This window comes from Parasteatoda tepidariorum, chromosome 1 (genome assembly GCF_982258835.1).
Source record: "Parasteatoda tepidariorum strain Cologne lab strain chromosome 1, Ptep-v5.0, whole genome shotgun sequence".
Taxonomy (NCBI): domain Eukaryota; kingdom Metazoa; phylum Arthropoda; class Arachnida; order Araneae; family Theridiidae; genus Parasteatoda; species Parasteatoda tepidariorum.
Window position 1 is genome coordinate 72,939,002 of NC_141755.1, and position 24,793 is coordinate 72,963,794.

Below are 24,793 nucleotides of genomic sequence, written 5' to 3' on the forward strand. Positions count from 1 at the left end.
GCAATTGTTTAACAGGTAATTCCAGATAGTTCAACCAACTTTATGCTTCATATTTATATATATATTTTTTTTAAATAAAACTTACCGCTGAAAAAGTGCAGTTTCGAAAAGTATTAAGGTATTGCTAAGCCTGTCAAATGTTCTATAAGTAAAAAATAAAATTAAAAAAAAAAAAAAAAAAAAAACACGTACTGACATGCAAGGTGAAGGACCGTGCGACATATAAGGGATAAAAAGACAATGGCGTTTTATCCAATGGAGCTCCATTTCATCATCACCAGCAGTAGTCAACTCTGTAATTATGCAAAGAATGGGAATCTCAGTCTCATACCTCAATTTATTTTAAGCAAAGAAAAACAAAAATTCTAAAAAAAGAAAAAAAAAGCCGCCAATTTTTTTTATGTATATTTTTCGTCGAGTATTTACTTCTCGGTTGCTTTTGCCTTGCCGCTGGACATGGCGGTCTTTTAAGGGTGTGAGACAGGAGCCGTCCTTTTAAAAGAAACTCTGTAATTTAAAGGCAAATGTTAGTTGTTTTCAAGTTGTGGGAGAATGCAATATTCTTAAGGTCGTTTACCTATGTCGCCTTTTGATTGATTCTCACGGTGCTCCATACACTTCGAACTTGATAGACAACTAAACACTACTTGAAATTTAACCGCTAAGTCTTTATATACATTTTCTATACAATGATTCAGAAGAAGTGGACAAAATGGCGAAGGTGGAACAAATCGTTGCAGGATTCGGTGAATAAAAGGACGAAAGCAAATTTTGAGTGTTTCTGATAAATTAATGAGTTTAATACGCATATAAGCAATACTTGAAATTTACTCGCTAAATCTTCATATACATTTTTTAAACAATATGGTTTAGAAGAAGCCAACAAAATGACGACGATGGAACAAATCGTTAAAGGATTCCATGAATAGAAAACGAAAGCAAATTTGGAGTATTTCCGTTAGTTAAACGCTTTTAATAGGCATAAAATGATCTGTTTAAATAAACGCATTGTATGATGTAGTATGATAAATTCATATGCAGACATATGTAATAAAATTAATAAAATGATTACAGCTAAAGTGTTAAAAATGATAATATAACAGCTTTTTTGTGTGTGTTTTTAGCATATTAAATATGTAGTGCAGAAGTTTTATCTTGATTAAACTATTTTATTATGAATTCCTTAAATTGAAACAAGAAAGAACGTACTAGTAAAAAAATAACAATTTGTTGTAGTTTTATATGAATTTTTTTAAAATTAATTTGAACATAAAGTTTATGAGGACACTAGATTACGAAAATGATGAGAATACTAGATTATGAGGTTTTTTAAAGCTATACATTTGCTAGGACACTTCATTTAAGGGAACACTGTACACTGTATGTCAGGCTGTAGATTTCATAAAAAGATAATATTTTTGTAAAAAAATATTTGAAAAACAATCTCATTTTTAGCTCATTTAATTCGTTTTGTCAAGACAATACAAAATAGCCTTAAATTAATATTAAATTAATATTTGCGCTATATATTTCAGATTTTGTCTCGAAATTTAGAGGTATTATCATTTCTGTAGTTGAGATTTTTTTTCTTCGATTTTCAATTTGATGCTCTCTTTTTTTTATATATATTTTCTTTGGCGATAAGTCTTTCAAAAAACAGAAATAATTGTTGACACCCCATCGGAGATCTCTTGTAGTATCTTTCAAGGGGAAAAAACACGGTTTTCTTTATAGGAACTCGACGGGAGATTTCCAAACAAACCCTCATTAGTGTTTCGAATTATTTAAGAATACTGTAAATCACAAAATTTTGATATTCGTAAACTACTTACCGGTAATTTAATTGGAATTCCAACCAATTAACGGATCAAACAAAAAGCAATGTTTCCTATTCCTGAGAAATGCTACAATAGGACAGTAAAATGCTACATTTACAGTAGACCTCAATTATTAGAGAAGACCCAACAGTCATTCTTGAGAACTTTTTTTAAATCTCACGCGTAATGGTAGAAAAAAGTTAAAGAGTAACCATTTTTTTTTAATACAATAGGCAATTATTTTTTATTTTTATACTTGTTTAGATTATATTATACAAAACTTTGAGCTTTGAATTAATGCCGCTTATTTTGCTGTTTATTTACTAAATATATCTACAGTGTAAACTTTGCGGTGTTTTCAAGAACGATATAATTTTCTTGTTATTTCCCGAAACTATTAAATTCTATTTGTTACAATATTACCCTACCTTTTTCTTTACCTACTATCTATGCCTTGTCTGTATGTCGTTAAAAAAATGTAAATGTTATGGCTTACTATATAAACAACGAACAGATAAAGCATTTTTATTTATTCAGATGGATAAATATGTTTTATATTGGATGAAATAATGCAATTAGAGACAATTACTTTACTGTTTCTGTTTCATTATCATTAAAGAACAAAAATTCAAAAATGAGCATTCATTTTGCGACAAGTAATTTTATTTTTTAAAAAAGAATTAATGATGTCTCCAATAGGAATAATTTTTTTTAACAAAATATAATGTATGAATCTATATCTAAATTGCTTAAAAGAATTTGTATTTTGTAAAATAAAGTTTAAACATGCGTTAAAACTATAAGACTAAGTTAATTTTGAAGAATGTAGCAATAAATTTATACTCATTGTGTCGTTGAAAATAGTTAAATATTTGCTATAAAGTGTTTTGTTGATTAATATCATAATAGACTGATTTCCAAGTTCAATGGTATAAAGGACTGCAATTTCGTAAATATGGCCCCAAAAGCTTAGTCTGGAGAGCCATAATTTTAATTAAGTTTTTGCATATTATGCTTTAAATTCAAAACTTTTAAGTGAATGGAATGTAAGTCATGATGCATAAATGTGGCAAGTGCGTGGTTAGAGCATCTTACTACAAGCCAGAAGGTCCCTGATTCGGATCCAGCCCTCTCTTACACCTTTCTCCCTCCATATTACTTTCCAAACAGCATTTTGCTCAAAAACGAGTAGATATGCTGTTTCAATTTTGAATACATGTGGATTTCAAATTCGATTCTTATTTATTTTGACATATTTTTCCTCAATTTAGAGAAAGCCACTATGATACAATGTGAACATCTTTGTCCGATTGCACCAAAAATTTACAATATTATGATTTGAGGTATCAATAACCGATGACCTCAGCCAATGTCCGATTTTTCTAAAATAGTAATAAACTTTAAGACACTCTTAGTTTTTCCGAAGTCTTATTTGCTAAAAAATATATCATAAAGTGCATCAAAGTTTACTGTTTACACGCTATGATCGATGCGTTTTCACAGTCACTTACACGATTTACAGTGCTGTTGTTTGAATACATATCTCAATTGCAAATTTGAAGAATAAGCTCTATTTTTTGTACAAATGAAGAAAAAGAATTTGAACATGACAAAGAAGAATTGAAAGTTTAAAATCGTCAATATTTTAGTTATTTTTAAGCTACAGCTTATTCGTGACATGGTCTCACGAATCCCAGGAAGTGATTTTTACTATTTTTCGACTAGATTCTACTGTCTAGACATTAGTTTTTATGGTTAAGACACTAGTTTTCGTTTCGACACCAAATAATACTATTCCCACACTGTATAACGTTAATAAGGTTGTAATGTTCACGCTATTTATTTCGAATCTGAAATTATTTCCCTGCTAATATAGAAATAACTCTCAAAATACATATACATTACTCGTTTTAGTATCAGTATAACTTTTTTTTTCCAGATACCTTTTCACAAAATAAATGTAAACAAAAATTTTATACTTACTTTTTTTCCATTAATTGTATCGTTGCTGTTAGATAGTTGATGTCTCCACTGATAAATCATACATTCATGTACGATGTACGCGTTACTTTTGCTTATATCAAAACTGTCAGCGTAATTATTTAAGTAAGGCTTAGATATATAGTTTGTATACATGTTTATTTAAACTAGGAATAATTTTTAACACACAAAAAAATTTAGTAAAACGAATGCCAGAAATATTACTTTCCTTAATATCACTTTACTATTCCAGAAAATGAAACTATTACTTCTTATACTTTCCTTCTATTCATCAAGTAACGTAAAGTATCATATATGATAGGTACTTATTATTGTAAAATTTATTTTTTCGTGTAAAATTTTATAGATTAAAAATCTGATAATCCGTAACTTTTACAGTAATACAGCAAAATCACTGAACCTCTGCAATTAAATAATTATTACTGAAAAATATAAGGTATAAAATTTCACGTTGAAAATGATTTTCACAGTAAAATTAAATTTAACGAGTGATGCACCCAGGGAGGGTAATGGTACTTTTTACTGTAATTCGATTCGGAATTTTGTACAGTGTGGGGGTTAAGGAAAAAAAAACGCTTACAAATCATAAGTTTTTGAGGAGTTAAAGACATGTTGATTGTAATATCTCGTAATATAGTTGTAATAATAGTCCTTATATAATTCTGAAGTTCTTAAAACAAATCAGTGAAGTTTAGCAAATCCCCTTTTGCAATTCAATTTTTAGATGATAAAAAGAGCTTAGAAAAAAATCGAATCATTAATGAATGAAAGAAATGCACCTGCCAAACTTTTGTATCTCATCCCCGTGACCCTCAACAGCCTTGATAAATCAAAGAATAAAGTGAGAAAAATATTTTTTAATCATCGGCACTTTTATACCATTAGTAGCCTCGGCTACAGCACGCTTGTCAATAAATTTTGAAGTTGAAACATCACAAGATTTCGTCATTGAATAGAAAGGTGTTTATTTTTTCCTTTGTCTCTTCTAAAAATAACTTTTTAAAAAGTATGTTTAAAAATAATTAGTTTTCGATGATACATTTCAAATAATTTAAAAATGAAAAAATAACTTTTTTTTAAATTTTTCTATCATTGAATTTAAGTCTGAACTATAAAATAAAATATTTTGTAGCGATTTATTTTCAATCTATAAAAAAAAAACTATTGATGTTAGTTATTTTTGAACAGTTTCTTAAATATTTTTTATTAATAAATGAATATTTTTTTTTAAATTTTTGATTATTAATAAATAAATACATTTTTCTTAAATTTTTGATTAATTATTAATTTATTAATTTTTCAAATAATAAATGAATAAAATAAAAAAATATATAGAGATGTAAAATACACTTTTAAACTTTATGGAAAAGATTTGCATACAGAGAAAATCCAGAAAACGTTTGAGATAATTATTACAGACTTGGTGTCAATTCAATACAATTCAAAGTTAGCGGCAAATTATACAGAAAAAGTTGCTCGCTATCTAAATCCAATGCTATATTTCCATAAAATGCCTCCTTAATAGAGAATTATTCTAACTTCCTGACGAATGAAACGTAACCAGAGTCATTAAAATGTCCTTCGTTTCTATGATGACTATTCATTTTATATTTAATATACCAAGTGATATCTACACACAAGAAAGTTCTTGATCAAAAGTCATTCAATGTTTTCGGCCTTCGTGTTTTCTGTTACCGTTTGGATTTTATTAGGCTTTAAAAAGTACACTGTACCATTCAGAACAGGCAAAATTTTGTATGCTTTATGCTAGATTACAGATAGACTGCATTTCTAATAATACACCACCAATATAATCGGTAGATTCTTGTACTATAGTAACTTCTATTCTTGTACTAAAAAGATAATAAACTGTAAGTTGACATGCTTTTAGTAAAACTACTAGAGAATATGAACTAGTGATAATTAATAGCATCAGAGGCATTTAGATATGTGCGGATGCCCAGGCAAAACTCTTTCTTAGATATCCCTGATAAGAGGAATAAAATCATTGAAGGAGGCTAAGTCAAAGCCAATTCAACTAAAAAAGACCAAATTTAAGATATATGTACCAAAAAATTTAATCGCCTATTTTAAATTCATTTTTATTTAAAGCTGAAATAAGTTAAACTAGAGAATTTCTTTTTTAAGTAAAAATGGGCATAATTTTTTCTAATTTTAAAGAATATTTAAAACTTCATTATTAAATTTATATGTTGAAAAATTAATTTCATAAAAATCATAGCAAAAGATTTATTGAAAGAAATACGCCTTTGATGGAATGCATGAAGCCCTTCGCTTTCCCCTCTGCAAGTCATTAAATTAAATTCAATTATCCTAAACTAATTCTCAGAAAAATTCGGCCCATGTTGAATCATGATATTGATACAAAATCATAAATTCTCTGTAACCTTATTAAGGTGAAAGATTAAACGTAAAAAATAAAATATCACGTACGATAATATGATTCAAATGAGCTCCATGTTAAAATTGTAACAAATTGGATTGATCTTATGCTTCAACACGATCCAATATTTCAAACACTTTACATTTTACTCGGAATATAGTGACATTAAATGCAATAACAAATGCTCTTATGTTATGCTTCAACACTATCAATATTACGAACTATCTGCATTTTACTCTCAGTATAGTGACATTGCATACAATAACAAATGCTTTTATTATATTAGGTTTCAACACGGTCCAATAATGCGAACAACTCATATATTTACTCGCAATCTAGTGACATTGTATTCAATGACAAATGCTCTTCATACATGCTTGAACACGATACAATATTTTGAACAGTTCACATTTTGTTCGCAATATAGTGACATGGTATAATTCTTCAATTTTTTCAGTAATACACTCAGAAATATTTGTAATTCTCTTATTGCTTTCCTTGCTTAACAAATATTGCTAAGTTGATGGCCGAAGAAAAACAGCCTTTTTTCATTCAATATATTAGATTTTTTTTACGAAACTCAAATTTTAACTTACCCAGCTATTCTACAGTCCTCTAGGATAATATTCGATTTGAAAAAAAACTTCAGCCAAAGACAGTGGTTCTTTTAAACTCAAAAAATGATATAGGGAATACCGGGCAATGACCGACACATCACTGCTTAATTAGGTTATTATACTATCGTGATTATTAAAAATGTATGCTTTTACATTTTAGAAAGCTAACTATAAAATAATATGAACCTAGTTGGAGCACCAAGTAATATCTTTCAACTAATACTAATAAATTACAATCATAATTATTAAAAGTGAGGGATAATCATGTTTCATACTTAGCAAGTTTCTTATTTGACATTACTTATTCGCAATCTAGTCAATGTGAGTAGTGTTAAATTATTTCATATTTTGATGGTCAATTTTTGGCATTGCATTTCCTGATTTGGCGGTAACACATAAAATATTAAAATGCAAATGTTTTAAAAAAAGTAAATAACAACGATGAATAGCGAAAAGGAGATCGTTGGTGAGTTTTTATTTCGTTTTTATTCTTGAAAGAAACTTATTTAAGTATTCAAAGCTCATAACATTTTTCTTCTTCTTAAGATAACATTCGAAATATTTTTGGATACTTTTTCTTTCAGTTTTGATGTAAGTTGATGATGAAGGGTGCGTTCAACCTAACCTAGGTAACAACCACTCCCCTCCAAATAAGAGGGTATGGTCAAGTCACCCAGGAAGCCCTGAAATTTCTTTTTTTTTTTTCTCTTTGAAGACCCGGGATCGTTAACCTATGGTGACCTTCTTATGGGGGCAGAGGTTAAGGCCAGTAAAAAAGGAGTTTTTTTTTTCTGTTGGACGATGAAGTAGCCTAAAATACTATATACTTGACATACGAATGACTTGTGAAAAATAAATAAATAAAAAAGTCCAGACTTGTGGTTACAGTTTTTAGACGCGAAGATATAGTAGTGAGTTGTAGTCAGCAACCTATGGCCCGTTGACTTTATCTTTACGGAGTGCGGGAGTATAAATTAAAATTCTGATGCATAAAAAATGGTGAAGTAAATAATAAAAATATTTGTTTTAATTATCCTTATTTTATTGATGCTTTTTTGCTGACTTTGATGACTACGTAAAAAAAATTTTTAAGTAAATAATGACTGAACAAACACTACAATCAGTCAATGAATTCGTAATTTGAGAAAAAAAATATTTAAGTAAATAATGACTGAATTAACACTAAAATAAGTCCATAAATTCGTAATTTGTAAAAAAAAAATTTTTTACGTAAATAATGACTGAATTACACTAAAATCCCATAAATTCGTAATTTGTAAAGAAGAAAATGCTTAAGTAAATAATGACTGAATAAACACTAAAATCAGTCCATGAATTCGTAATTTAAAAAAAAAAATGAAATGATATGAAAGCAATATTTCATTGGTGATTTCTTATGTACTTTAGTAATAACATATTTATATAGCAAAAAGAAATATTAAAATAATTTAATTTCTTTTCAGCATTTTAATAATAGTATCGTTATCTAAAATAATTATGGCAATATTCGTTAAATATTTTTTTAAAAAAAATTAGTCTTCAGGGGCATAATTTGTAAAAGTTTATCGTTATAAAAAATAACATTATCAGAAATAAATTATTCTATTTCATAGTTTCGGATATTTTAATAATGGCATATTTAAGTTATACAAATGAAATGGAAAATAAATTGAATTAACTTAGAATTCACCTTAGAAAACAATCCACTTATAACATTTTGTAAATATTTAAAAAAAAGGAATTTATCTATTAGAAAAATATTTATATATTTTTTTAAAGAAAATTTTAAACAATTTATTTAATTTAAATTTTAAAAATTTTACTTTTTCTTAATTTTAAAAAAATTTAAATTTTAAAATTTAAAATTTTTTTTAAAAATTTTATTAAATTTATCAATATTTTGATAGTCATTTTATTCGAATAATCAAAATACACTGTAAAATTTTTGTTTATTCTTAAGTAACAATATAATTTCTAATTACAGTAAGATAAATACATATAAGTAAAGTTACTTTTTCAATGCTATATAAAACAAGAATCATTTATTTAAGAGGTATCTATACAATATTTCGTAAAATAAAATTAGTTTTTTAATCACTTGATGATATGATTTAGACACAATATGAATTAGAACAAAATTGAAATGAATAGAAGTTAAATATTATAAAATTATTTTATACGATTGTTAGACTTATGTCAATTTTATATGAGAACATAAATATCTTTATTATACAACTAAAAACAAACATGCATTTTATAACAACTTGAATAAAATAAAAAAAAGTAAATTTTTCTATGCAAATATGCAGTATACAATTTGCTATTCAAATTTGGTAACTGCATACACTAATTATCTCTTTCAAATTTTGAGAAAAATCAACAATCGTTCTAAAAGTTATCAAGCCAAATCTTAAAATATATCGTTTTAATCATTTATATCATTTTAAAAATATATCGTTTTAAAGTTATCATATTGTTGAACGATACAGCATCAGAAGTTAGTTAAAAACAAAAACGCATCGAAAAATGAAATAGAGATCTAAACAGATAAGTTTTTAAAATTTTAATGATTGTGTATGAAAAAGTTTATTTCGTACCAGACATTCTAATATATTTACGAACGAATTAACCAGTCTTATATTGCGTTTGTAGATTACAAGTATAGAATTTTAATTAACACCATGATTTAAAAAAAGGTAAATTTTCACCCCAATTATTTTAAATATATATTCACAAGTCCTACTCTTATGGATTAATCATTTAATAAAATAAATACCCACTTTAATCTATTTTTTTTTACTATTTGTTTCTTTAATAATCCCTTAAAATAAATGTTTACAGTTAAATTTTTAAAAAAAACTCATCTCGTAAATTTTTTATTCTCAGCAGCAAATGCTTCTCACGTTTCAAAGAAAATTGCTTATTTTTTTTCTCCATCGCCTTCTAATTCTATAGCTTTTATTTTAAGAAAACATTTCTGTAATTCAACAGCGTTTCAGGGGTTAAGGTTATTATTTCGAAATAAGAAATTACATACGCTTTGTTATATGTTTTCATTTATATCATGAACTGACTTTTTCGTTCAGGCACGGGGTTTGGCTGGCGACCCTCTTCGTTTTAAGTGCCATATAATAGATAAGTAATCTTCGCATCGCCAAAGGGTAATAGAATGTTTCTAACGCTAAGAAAAATAATCAGTATTCCATTGTTTTTATGTCTTTTGAACAAGTTAACGTCTGTAAAAGAAAGTCATAAAATACTATTTTATCTCTTTATTCTATATCTCATACTAAACGAGAAATATTTTAATATAGTTTATTATTACATTTATATTTCAACACATCGAATTCAGTTTTATTTTTTATAGTCAATTTTAAAATGTTTTCGTGTTTTAACTACTAGTTTGTGCTAATTAGATTGTTTACTTTCTTAAAAGCGTAATTTTAGATTTTTTATATGTCAAAAATTAGTAATTTTTGCTCCTTAATTTGCTTGATATCAACTTTGATGAAATTACTTTTTACCAAAGTTATGGTGTTAATAAATAACTCCATCATAAAGATTATTTTTTTTGATAATCAACACAAATATTTCGGTGCAAATAAAAAACTCGAGGAAAGATAGGAATACTTGAGTTAAGTATTTTCTGTATTATACATGTTATTCGACATATCGATTGTATGGGATATTTTTGATCGCGAAGATGTAAAGAATAGAATACCCATGAGAAGAGAAACTTATTAACGCGGGTATTAATTATACTTTCGATTATTAAAAAACGATGAATTAGTGAAATAATTTCTATTTGAAGATATAAAAACTAGAATACTTATGAGAGTATTAATTATACATTCTGCGATAAAATAGATACATTAAGAAAATATTTTCCAGGAGAAGGCATTAAAAAATTTGATACACATGAGAAAAGTTACTAACAAGCATTTTAATTATAACTTCCACTATAAAACAGATAAATTAATAATATTTAGGCATTAAAAACATTCTACACGCTTACTAGTTTTCCACTACAAAAATAAGTTTTTCCATAAATTAATTAAATATTTTTGATTTTAAAAATAATAAATAATACTATGAACGTGAAAAAAAAGTTAGTAACGCGTGTTTTAATTATATTTCTCACTACGAAACAAATATATTTCACTTTAAATTAATGAGGTACTTTTGACTCTGAGAATAATATGAACTACGGTGGATGCAAAGAAAATTAACAGCGCGTATGTGAATCATACTTTTACCCATATAAAAATTACTTTAACTAAAAATTACTGAAATACTTATGACTGTGAAAACATTTAGAAATACGCTCACTACGAGAAAAGTTAGTAACACTAATATTTTTTATACTTTTAACTGAAAAAAGATACTTTGCGTTATAATTAGTATACTTAATTTTGTACCTAAAGCGTTTTTAAATATTCTTAACATTACAGAATAAGATTTCTCTTATGTGTAACTTATTTTAGGGAAAAAAATAGTCCAAATTTTCCAATGTTTTGAAATTTACAGTTACCAGAATGAATAAATGACACGAAATTTTGCTGCAAGCTGTAAAAAGTTCCACATAAAATAACCGTGAAAAGTACTGGCGTCCTGAGTGTAGTATCCGTAAAGTATTTTCCTTTACAGTAATTCAGCGATTTTACAGCAAATATTACTGTAAAAATTACGCTATATCGGATTTTTTGTTCCGTAAGACTTTATGGTGAAATGCATTTATAGACTTTAAACAAATGGATTAATGGACTTCATGGTAAAAATGAACTTATTCTATGAGAAAATAAATTATTGCATGTTTTCCAGTGTTTTATAATTTACAGTATATGAGATTTTATCAGTATCATATTAGATATCAGGTATATCAGATTTTTTTTGTATCGTAAGACTTTATGGTAAAAAAGGACTTATAGATTTTAAACACGTACACGGACTTAAAACATGGATTTATGGTCTTTAAAAGTGAATTAATAGACTTTATGGTAAAGATGGATTTATTCTTTGCTAAAATAAATTAGTCCAGATTTTCCAGTGTATTACGATTTCCTGTTATATGATTGAACAACTAAAGCGAAAACATACTACTCACTGTAAATAAAACTCCTGACTAAATTACGAAAAAAGTACTGCCACCTTGAGTGCAGACTCCGTAGAATATCCGTATATTCATAAAATATATTCAATTACGGTGATTTTCCAGTAAATATTTTTGTATATAAAATTACGGTATATCAGATTTTTTTTTGTAAAACTTTATGGTAAAAATGGATTTTGCGGAAAAAATTGCCCTGAAGTATGGATCGGAATTTTTAACAGTATATATCAACCAACTTGCCTTGTGTTCTTTGTGAAAGCAATGTAATTTTGTGTGATATTTTGTTATTGGCAAACAAATTTATTTGAATCTTTTTTTATTTTGATTGCAGACATCTTTTCGATTGCCCAGAATGGGCTATTTGCTGCCCAATAAAATGGGTCCTTTTCTGGCACTGGCAGTCACTTATATATTAGTCATCCAATCAACCAAAGCAGGTATGTTTTTTTTCATTCTTTTAATATTTTATCAATAATACTGTGGAACAAATTTTTTTCGCATTTATACAAATACATGATCTTCTCTAATTTTTTAAGTCTTATATCAGTTTTTCTCCTAAGTCTCCAGATTTTTTTAAATGCCATTTTTAATCGGCATTTGTCGAAATGTTTTGTTGAAATGTAGTTTAAATATACTGGTGTCACGTGAATGTTATGTTGAATTATCGGGATAAAAAGTGTATAGGAATCTATGCTCGGAAATGTCGTTGTACGTCACTAGGGGCCCTTCTCTATAATGACCTTTTCATTAGCACACGAATAAACAATTAATAATTAGAAAGCGCCCCTAGCTGCGTATGACGATATTTTGGACATGGATTCCTATACAATTTTAATTATGATGATATGCTCTAATTTTCCAAAAGTTTTGCGACTCCCTGTTGTACATAACGTTTTTAAACTTGCATATTCCAACAAAAAATGGACGAAAATTGTCATTTAAAAAATGCTGAGGTTCAGAGAGAGAAAATCGATTGCAAATTTGAAATCAGTGACGTGAAAATATTTTGGATCCGTTAAAAAATCGCATACAAAAGAAAACCACAAAAATATTTCACGGTTTATTTAATCAATTACTTATGATCAAAAGTTAAATTCTAAGCCTTTTTTTCTCAAAACTACATTAAAATTAAATATGACATTGAATATCTTATTACCACATCTTACATGTTTTCATCCATCAATCAACCGTTACAATCAACCATTACTACTGACAAGCAATCATTATAAACCATTTTTACATATTTTCAGTAACTAGTGGGCTTTGCCTTTTCCTAACTAACTCTTGTCTAACTCCAGAACTGCTTACGCATTTCTTTTCAGATATGTTGCACATTTACGGACATAAGAGAGCGGAGCTGTAGAATATCCTAATTTTTCTGCTCTCAGTTTTCACTAAGCAGAATTATGCAGGGCAAAGAAAAAACTTTTTGACATAGAATTACTCGAACACTAATGTTCACACCGTTAACCTTTTCATACCCAACCAAATTGTTTCTGAAACATTTCTTTAAAATAAAGAATTTTGTCTAATTTTCTATGAGTTATAAGTATAAGAAAATCACAGAGTGCAAGTGGCGAAAGAAATTGAGGCTGTAAATTATAAAAAATTACGAATGTAATTTTCAGAAATTAATAATAATTTTATTATCATAAATTAATTTTATTTATTCATTATTTTGAAGTATAGATTTGATTCTGATCTTTCGCAAAGTTACGTCTAAACTTAAATTTACAATGATTATTTTTTTCCATTTGATTCAGATTTTTATTTTATATCGAAATTGCAATTAAAAATAAAGAAATTAAAAATAAAAATTAAAAATGAAGATGCATTTTATAAAAATTTTAACTTGAAAAAACGGCACAATATTAAAGAAATAAATGCAATTTTAATCTTGGACGCAAAACGTTGGACTAAATAATTATAAATAAATAAAATCATTGTATAGTTTTCATGTTGGAAGCAATTGTCAAAAAAATGGTGCCGTCATATTTTAAAGTTTTATTTCACTTCTTAAAAAAGATACTGTTAAAAGATTTTGATTAGTATTGTGAAAATTCAAAGAAGCACTTCAGTGAAAGAAGAAGCATGTTTTTTTGTTGTTAAACCAGCAGTCAAAAGGATTTGATAACACAAAAGCAAATAATTGACTAAATTGCTTAATATAATTTACTTAAAAATGAACAAAACAATATTGAAGTCACTATGAAGTGAGTATATATTTTCTAAATTAATCATCATTCTTTTATGCACTGCATTTTTTTATGATTGCATTTTTTTATGATTGTATTTTTTTATTTAGCAATTCATTTGCATTTCCTTTTTTGTTTTTGTTTGATAAAAACGATTTAATTTGATGTATAACAAAAGGTGTGACAAACACGCAGCCACCGGGCAAAAATGATGCCTGCCAATTAGTTAAAAATCAGACGCGAAGACTTTAATAGATTCAGAGGATTTTTTTTTTTAAATCTTTCTTTCTCATTTTCTGATCACAATAAAATTACAGATTGTTGAGATTTTTATTATCATTATAGATTAATAAAATCGTAATTAGTTTTGTAGTATATAATCTATCGCTATTTAATAGCGTTCGCTATGTAATATTTTTTTAATGAATAGAGCGATTCTTAGCCGAACGTTGATTTTTAATCGAGTGAGTGGACAAAAAGAGAATGAAAAACGGTGGGTTAAAGAAACGGGGAATTAATGGATGAGCACATAAAATCAGCGAATCAGAGAATCAGAGCAAATCAAGTGCGAAAGAAAATATGTGGTTTAAGTATTAAAATAGTCTGATATCTGATAGTCGAATATATCTGGAGATTGGTTTTGTCAGAATCTTTATAAATAAGTAGTAATGATTATTATTAAAATTAAAATTTTTATTATTTAAAATTTTAGTACTAAAAATTTTGATATTGCTATTACGTAATACTAAAATAAATTATTCGCTATTTAAAAACTCTATATTTTAAAGGATAGCAAATTCATTTTCATGGATTTGTTAATATAACGGCTAGTAAAATTATGACCTAAAATGAATCTTGAAAAATCTTAAATATAGCTTTTTCCTCATTTTTTAGGCACTTTATTTTTTAAGCATTATTTATTCTAACTTATTAGTTTCAGAGAAGTTAGGAAAACTCCTGTCGTCATAATATATGCCGAATAAGGTGGTTAATTTTTTTAATTATGAATGATGCCATTGCACTTTATTAAAATTCTGAAGCAGTCAGGCAGAAGCAGCAATAAAAAACAATAAACAGGTTTCTTTGAAGTTCATTGAGATTAAGTTAATTACATTTTCTAAGAATTTTGTGAAGAAAGTAAAGAATAAACATTGTTTCTAATCACTCTACTGTTAGTTCGTAATAAAAAAGAAAATTGTTATTCTACGTGATGTAATAAGGGAAAGAGAAGAGATTTATTTTTGCTTCTTAATAGTTTTAAAAAATTAATAAAATTCCTTATAAAGATATGCGTTTGCGGTCAACAGTTTGTGAGTACTATCGCAAATATTTTCTAGCAGTTAGCTCTAAAAATATTTAAATTTTTTTACCCATTGTACTTGAAAATGTAACAACTACATGTTACTTATGTGTAAATATAAACATTTTAAACTCTGTTTTAAAATGCAGTGATACGTAATCATCTATTTAATACCGCTTTTAAAATATTGCAACATTAACTTAACATCGTTTGCTCAATACGGATTTTGAAACAATTTTTACTTAACTAATTTTAATAGCATTTGTATGAGAGCATGCTTAAAAATAATTTCGCTACGAACTTAACAATTTAGACACGGAGTAAAAAGATATTTTGTAAAATTACCGTACGATATAGTAAGAACATTTCTGGGTCAAAAAAAAAAAACATTTCAATTAATAAAACCAAAATGTATAGTATATAAAAAAACATTATTTTGGTACATTTGTCGTTCGTTTTTTTTTTTTTGAAATTTCGGTTTTCAAAATTATAGTTCTTATCACCAAACATTTAGTAAAAAATGCAAAACTGAAGCGTAATTTTAGCCAAATCAATGGATTTCATGCCATGCTATAAGGTGTCATGACAAAATTACCAAATTTTACCATATTTATTAAATTTGATCTCAAATTATAAAGCAATATTTTATTGTTAATTTTCCCAAAATCATTACCAAAGCGCTTTGGTAAAAATTACCCATAGAGCCAGAAACATGGTAAATTTTACCATATTCCGGCAGTTTTGACCATACTTTTTTTTTCTCAGTGTATGGACTTTTTCAAAATTTAACAAATTTGAATAAATTCCCTATTTTCAAAATTTAACAAATAATCAGGACCTTAAACAAAGGTTAAAATAACACTTATAGTTATATTTTATATATTGTTTTTCTCAACTAACAAATGTTCTTCTTCTGTACTTCTAAAATAAATGCTCTTCTTTATTAAAGTAACAGCACTTTACACCTCATTTCTCTATTCGAAGAAGAAATACTTTGAATTTCGTAAGACAATTTTAGTATATCAATTGTTTGTTTTTGGAATTAAAAAATTTAAAACTTTTCCAAATCATTTGTTGAGTTGAATTTATTCGAAAAAACTAATTGCTCCTGCAATGTTTATATTGAAAATCGATATTAAATTATTTTTTCCGAAAAAAAATTACTAATTTTTAAATTCTTTTTGCTTTTGAAGAAGTTTTTTTTCAATGAAAAGGGAAAACTGAGCTTTTGTATTGTAATTCTTTTGGTTCATAGATTTTTTTCTTCACAAAAACTTGGTTAAATTAAAAAAAAAATTTAGACAAATACTGTCAATTCGGAAACGTTTCTGAATGATAGCAATCGTTTTAATTAATAATAAGCACCTAAGAGAATTTTGTTTAAAAAATACTTATATTTGATATTTTTAACTGTTATTTTTTCAGGAAGCAACGGAAAAGTAACTGTTAAACTATCCCCAATTAACCACATGCATGCGACAGTCATATTCACCTTTCCTTCGGAATAAAAGAAACGATTTTATTCTGTAAGGTATCTATTATGACAACCACTGTTCACGCATGTGCTATCCTTGTCACTAATGCTCCCATTTCCGTTTACAAAATATTTATTTGAAACTGTACCCTGCAATTTTCTATACATTCTTTGACTTCACACTTAAAAAGTTCGTCATTTTCAACGGATGCCAGAAATATTTTTGCAGACGATAATGATTTCTTCATTTCAACTCTTATGAATGAAAAAAAAAATCTGCGTAGTAAAAAAATTCATCGTTTGGAAAAAGGAGAATGTTTCTTGGGAATGTTGCTCTCCGATATTTAAATACGGATGAATGGTTTTTGACACTTTTTCACACGTTACTTTGAAAGAAAGCTGTCACTATTGTAGGCGGAAGTCATTTAACTATTCATTTTGAATAATGATGTTTAGAATAAACTTACTCATTCATAAATTGCAGTAACAGGAGTGGAAAAAAATAGCTTTTTTCTTGGTTCAAATTATCTTCTACTTTCTTGACTGCCGCTCTGGCAAAAGTTTAGAATTATATTTTCTTATTAATACTTTGGCAACAGTTGTTAAACTTCTGACTTGTAAACAGAAAATTATATTTTCAGCAAAAAAAATAATAATGACAGGACTTTTAAAAATATTGTATGCGTCAGTGGAAAAATTCCGCAGGTCATTGTCCGGTAAATATGTGATATACTTGGATCTTCTTTGAATTTTTACTCAGTAACTACTAATTAAAAATTAAAGCTTTTTCAACCTATCACACTGTTCCAATGGCGATCATTCTAATTTAAAGAAACTGATAAAGTAAATAATCCGTTTGTAATATCATATTTGAGCAATCAATGACTTATATTTTATATAAATTATACACTAATAAACAACATATCACTAATATATATATATATATATATATATATATATATATATATATATATATATATATATATATATATATATATATATATATATATATATATATATATATATATATATATATATATATATATATATATATATATATATATATATATATATATATATATATATATATATATATATATATATATATATATATATATATATATATATATATATATATATATATATATATATATATATATATATATATATATATATATATATATATATATATATATATATATAATATAAAAAATCAGAAAAATGTATAATAATATATTTTTCTGAATGTAGCAAATTTATTTATTGCTCATAATATTATACTTTTAAATTATTATTTTTTAATCTGTTTTATAGTGGTTTTGAAATGATAGTCAAATTGTTACAGTAAATTAGTTGCTGTTTGAAATTATTAGTTTGTTCTAGAATACCAAGAAAAATTTTTAGCAATTAAATGAGTAAATACTACTACTTTGTAACAAATGTAAGCATAATATAATGACTTTTAACAAGAGGAATTTTAAACTTTTTGAGCTCTTTGAATAATGATATTTAAAGCCATTAAATGTTACTTTTAACAGAAATCTTTCATTCAATCAATTTCTTCATTTATTTTCAGTTAAAATCTTTTATTTAAAAGATGTCAAAATATTATGAACGTTTTATTTGGAACAAAGAAGTTTGAAAAAACTTTGATCTAATTATACCTAACAATGTTAGTTTCAAACACCTTAGATCTACTGATTTAACAGAGATAAATTAATACAACTTAGCTGTAGCAGTTTTGAGCATGTAAATATGTTTAAATTTATATTTGAATAGTCTTATATGCATTAAGCAGTTTTTTTTTCTTAAAATAAACATTGTTTGAAAAACTTTTGCGCCATTATTAATAACTAAGTTCATTTGAAGCAACTTAGATCAAATTAACTTTAACGAAGATTATTTGAAACAATATTGATATAATTGCTTTATAACAAGTAATATTTGAAGCATTTTAGATATTGCTTTAAACAAACATTGCTTAAAACAACTTGTATGTTATTAGTTTTTAACAAAAATTTCTTCATACAACTTAGAACTAATAGCCTTTAGTAAAAAGTGTTTGAAACAACTTATTAATTCTAATTGAGTTTAGCATAGTTTGTTAGAAACAAATCTATAATTATTTCAAGCTAATATTTTTTTTTATATTTGTTTGCTTATTATTATAAAAACTTTGAAAATTTGTCCTAAAAAAGTTTTGCATTTTAACATTTAATAATATTGTTTAAAAAATCTACGTAAAACAATACTTTCAAATTTTGAAATCAAGAACAAAGCGATATATTTCCAATTTCATTGTATCGAAAAAAAACATTCTCAGTTATTTACACTATAAATAAAATATAATTTTAGATTAGTGAATTCTGTAAAAAGAAATTGTTGCTGGTTTAAAACTTATATCGTGCTATACTTTTTATCTACTTTTGTTTATGAAACAAAGGACAAATTATTAATTTCTCATTTTTATTCAATGCTTACTTGTTGTACCTTACCATATCTTTTTTAAACAGTGTGCTTTGTTACACTTTAATTGAAAAAAAAACATTACCCATATTTTTTTTCACCATTATTATATGTCTATAACTTTTTATATAAGCATAAAGCTTCCCATTTAATAGCAATTTCTTTCCTTGGAAAAGAAACTTCACAGTTACATTGTAAAAACATTCTGGACCAATTAACTGCAAAAATTACTGGCATCCTGAGTGAAACACCCGTGATATAAATTTGTACTGTAAAATTTTATACCGTAATTTTTACAGTAATATTTATTGAATTACAATGATTCCGAGATTTTACAGTAAGTATTACAGTTAAAATTACGGTATATGAGATTTTTTTTGTTCCATGAAATTTTAAGAAAAAAGTGGATTTTACGGTAAAAAGTAGCTGCACTTAGGGTGCACCATTTTTGTTCAGCAATTTGATCCGGAATTTTTTACAGTGTACCACGTGAAATTAGGAAATTTATTTTTTAAAAGAATTAATGTTTCTTTTTAATTTATGTTTCCCGTTTAAGAAAAAATAATAACCTCAGGTGTATTGTGAAGACCAGGCACTGCGTCTTTTTATGACTTTTGACCGCTTGAGGTCACGTGAGTACAGGAAAAAAAAAGTTCTTAAACAAATTTGAATGCCTCTCCTTTATTGCGCGATCGTAAAAATTCTATTTCTTTCTCATTCCAGAAAGCCTTAAAAAGCTTTAAAGCTTAATTTATGAAGCAGTTTACACACTGATTGAAAGTATACGACAAGCAGTATCAATGCAGCATGCAAATAAAACGTAAATAGCATTAGTTTTTGCTTTTGTCTATACAGGTGGAAAGTTCAATATTTTGACAGGAAGGAGAATATTTATTTATTCTTTTTTAAAAAAAAGGAAGAATTTTAATGTGTTACGAACATGATCCTATGGTAAACTCATCATAAATTCGTCTCACTTGTCTGCGAAAGTCAGTATTACGTTTTTACCAGCTATAACATTCCCATATGATGGTTGCACGATGATAGTTGCCAGCTTTATAATTTACCGCATTTTGTTAAAACCGCTTATTATGTGACTATTTGTTAATATTGGTACAATCTTGAAATCAAAATTTTGACCACTTACCTTTGACCATTGCATAAATTCGTCTCAATTGTTTGCAAAAGTCAGTATTACCTTTTTATCACCTATGACATTCCCATGTTATTTTGCACAATGATAGTTGCCAGCTTTATAATTTACCGCATTTTGTTAAAGCCGCTTATTATGTGACTATTTGTTAATAATGGTACCAATCTTGAAATCAAAATTTTGACCACTGCATAAATTCCTGCGAAAGTCAGCATTACCTTTTTACCACCTATGACATTCCCATGTTATTTTGCACGATGATAGTTGTCAGCTTTATAATTTACCGCATTTTGTTAAAACCGCTTATTATGTCACTATTTGTTAATAAAGGTACCAATCTTGAAATCAAAATTTTGACCACTTATCTTTGACCACTGCATAAATTCGCCTCAGCTGTGTGCGAAAGTCAGAATTACGTTTTTACCACCTATGACATTCCCATGTTATTTTGCACGATTGTAGTTGCCAGCTTTATAATTTACCGCATTTCGTTTCACTCGCTTATTATGTGACTATTTGTTAGTAAAGATTCCTATCTTGAAATCAAAAGTTTGACCACTTACCGACTACCTAGATTGGTCAAACTTCAACTGGAACTCATTATCTGATTACAGTATAAGTTTCAATCATTTTAGGGCGAATAAAAGCAGAGTCTATCGTCATTGTTATAGTTGAATTAAATATTGCGTGGACTTGACTACTTTCTGACATAAACAAACACAAAAACGTACTAATTAATTGGTGAGCGGGAAATCTAGAGCAGGATTAAAAAGACATAGTAATTTACCATTTCATAATTAGGACATAGTAATTTACCAAGACATAGTAATACCATAGTAATTTACCATAGGACATAGTAATTTACCATAGTAATTAAGACATAGTAATTTACCAAGATTTCTAAATTTTGCAAGCGAAAAGAAATTTCATGCAAAAATGCATGCTACCTTTTCCACTTGTAAAAGGCATGAAATAAAACACTTCTGTAGAAAGGAAGAAAGCTTGGAAATTGAAGGGTTTGTCCGGCGCGTTTTTTACATTTAGAAAACTAGCTGTAGAGAGTTTTAATTGCATATTTAAATATTACGCATATAAAACTCTTACTAATATTATAAAAAATAATTTGTACAAGTTTCTTTCACGATATTCGCCATAATGCGTGAGATTAATCTTCGGCATTTTCGAATGTTACAAATCTTAAGATTATACCTTAAAGCGCTTTAGTTCAGCGTTAGAATTACTGACTTCCTGACCCTTAGCACAGTGATTTATGTATCAATGATTGGTAAGATCTAATACCGGAAAATTTGTAGAAGTTATGGAGGGCGGATCTGGAGAAATGATATTATGTTGCTCATTTTGCCGCGAGAAATCTTAACGACCTCTGCCGCAGTTCAACGTCCTCGCATTCTAAACATAACGAAAAGAAAAAAAATAGATACCTAATTTCGAGGTAAAAAAAATAAGAATGTAATCTACACAGTTTCAATTCAAGTTCAATGTCACCCATACTAGGTATTAATGTTCCAGAAAAAAAAGGAAGTTTGGAATGTTATTATTCCATTGAGAGAGTTTAGAGAAAAGATTTACGGTTGAAAACAACAAGATCGATAGGTTCGGACCCGGGCTATTAGGCGAGATTCAACGCCATGAGATGGCATGATGCAATTCGACGGTGATTATAGGTATTACAAACTACAAAGTATCAGGCGATGCTCAATCCTGACGATTCGTTGCAAGCAGGAAGGGTGACTGTTTATTGACACAAAGTGAGCCTTAGTAAGGGTTAAACGAGGTTTAATTTGTGAAACCTGGTTGCTTGGTGTAGTTTGAACTTTTTTATTCTTTATTTTGTGTAAAATGTGTGTTGTGTGTAATGATTCGGGTCTGATTAAAACAGAATTGCACTAAATAAAAAAGTCTATATCGAATTACGGAAAAACGTAATGGCATTTTGCGAGCAGCATCCGTACAAACTGTATACCGTAATTTTTACAGTAATATATATATATAAGAACAGATTATGTAATTAACAAAAACAAATGATGGTTTCGGTATAACAAGCGCAATCAAGAGTGCGGAAAAAAAACTTCAGGAATACGTTATTTCAATATAAAATAAATTAGAAAATCATGTAAGCATGAATAATGTATAGTTAACAGAAACAAGCCATGGTTTTCGTATAACTACAAGTACCATCATTAGTGCTAAAAACCAGTGCAGGAATAAGTTACTTCAATATTAAGTAAAATGGAAGAAAAAAAGTTTAAGCACATAATTGAGGTCTTATAGTATTAGTTGTAGCGCTTAGCGCTCACAGGATTAAGTATTGGGAGAAGTTGACCTTCTGGACTTTTTGATAGAATACCTCAATGGAGAGGAAAACCCTGAAAACTTCTCCAGGTTAGCATGACTGGAAGATGACTTTTTTTTCTTCTTTCCTCCAATCCCTGAGCATGTACCTAGGTCATACAAAACCCTTAACCATATAGCCCAGGACTTGGCCTGACTGGAAGGGGACTCTAACCCATGATCTGTCTTCCTCTGAGGATATTTTGCGTCAGCACTGTGGTCAGTGCGAGCCAAGTACAGAATTCCTATCAACCAGCCAGTTCATATTTTATATTTTATAACCATCGTTGAACAACCGACCCAATTTTATGGGTTTACGACTGCTAACATTCAACTCCGTAGCCTTGTAATTTTGAACGCAATCCAGAAGACAAGGGAACTCCTGGAGCGAGTATTGGGAGAAATTTGTCATCGTGGAGGAACTAACTCGGAATGGAACTAACCCGCATTTGCCTTACATGGAGAGGAAGACCACGAGAACCTCCCACGGCTAGCCTGACGGCAAGGGAACTCTAACCCATGATCCGTCTACCACTGAGGATATTTCACATCAGCACTGTGGTAACTGCAAACCGGATGCGGAATTCGTATCGACAGGGATTCGAACCCGGTTCGCCTCACTGGAAGGCGAGCGCTCTATCTCCTGAGCCATCGCGGCTCAACCAGCCAGTTAAAAGAAACAGACGATTGTTTTGGTACAGCTACAAGTACAATCACTAGTGATGAAAAAAAGTACAAAATTCATTATTTTAAATTGTGATGCATGAAAGTTTTTTAGCTTCACATGCGACAAAAAATATTGTCTTAAAATGTAAAAAATCTGTTCAAAAATATTGTGAAATAGAAATTAAAATAGAAGTTTAATGTGTAACAAGGTTTCCCTTCAAAACTAGATAGCAAAGTGAAAAGTTTTTCCAATAGATAGCTCAACTCAAATCAGTATTACTATATAACTAAGAATAATAAACGTGTTTATAATTTTTAGTTACATCGAAACACTGATTTAAGTTATCTATAATTAATTCAAAAATCGGTCTTTGAAAACACACCTGTTTCATTCATAGATCCCTTCCCACAGACAAAAGTTATTGCAATGTTGATTTGAAATTAAGTGATGACACATAATTGGTCACGTCTTAATTTTATCATCATCGACTCAATTAGTCACTACCGATAAAAAGAAACAAACTGAAATTACAGAGTCAAGGTTTTGACCACGTGTGGCGGTCAAAGATCACGTGTGTGTGTTTTATTTTCTTTCTCAATACAATATCAACAATGTTTCTTTGAAAAAAAAGCTTGACTGGGGAAAGTAATAAAGGGTCTTTTTGACTTTTTTTTTTATGCAAAACTATTAACTATGTCAAGGTTAAGGAGGTCAACCAACAAGCTCCGAACTTGATGAGTTTGTGTTAGCTTTAAGCATAAAAGTTAATGATGATCTTAAATTATAAAGGGTCAATAACATTTGACTGGGAGGGTTGAAATTATAAAAAGATGAGCTTTATATCCTTTATCATTGTCTTTCACGATCTATTGTGTCTAATTTTGTATGAAAATTATGCCTTTCACTTTCAAATTCAAATGCTATTAAACGTTAATTTTCGTGCGATTAGGAGGTAGTTTTTCCTTTCCCTCACAGAGAAAAGAAAATTACGTTAATTCATTTTTAGTTGAGGAGATTTCTTAAGTAGTTAATTATTTTCAAAGGTAGTTAATAGTTTTTTATAATTTTATTGTAAAGTTATTTCGCATCGTGATACTTTGTATTTCTTTTTATGCATTAATTCATAGTTTTTTGTATTTTTTTTTTGGGGGGGGGGCATTAAGACATTATTTTGCAGATGAATGGAATTAAAGAAACAAATAGAACTGTTATTGCGTTTTATAAAGTAAATAAAGTT

General features: G+C 27.8%; 1 protein-coding gene across 2 annotated transcripts in view; it reads left to right on the forward strand.

Moving 5' to 3' along the window:
• The window catches only part of tnc (tenectin), a 118,206-nt gene that overhangs the window by 43,262 nt on the left and 50,151 nt on the right, over window positions 1-24,793 (forward strand). For both annotated transcript variants that reach the window (XM_087166577.1, XM_087166574.1), the window contains exon 2: window positions 12,281-12,386. In XM_087166577.1, coding sequence (XP_087022703.1) covers window positions 12,302-12,386 — 85 coding nt within the window. In that variant the 5' untranslated portion in view covers window positions 12,281-12,301. The remainder of the gene's footprint in view (window positions 1-12,280; window positions 12,387-24,793) is intronic.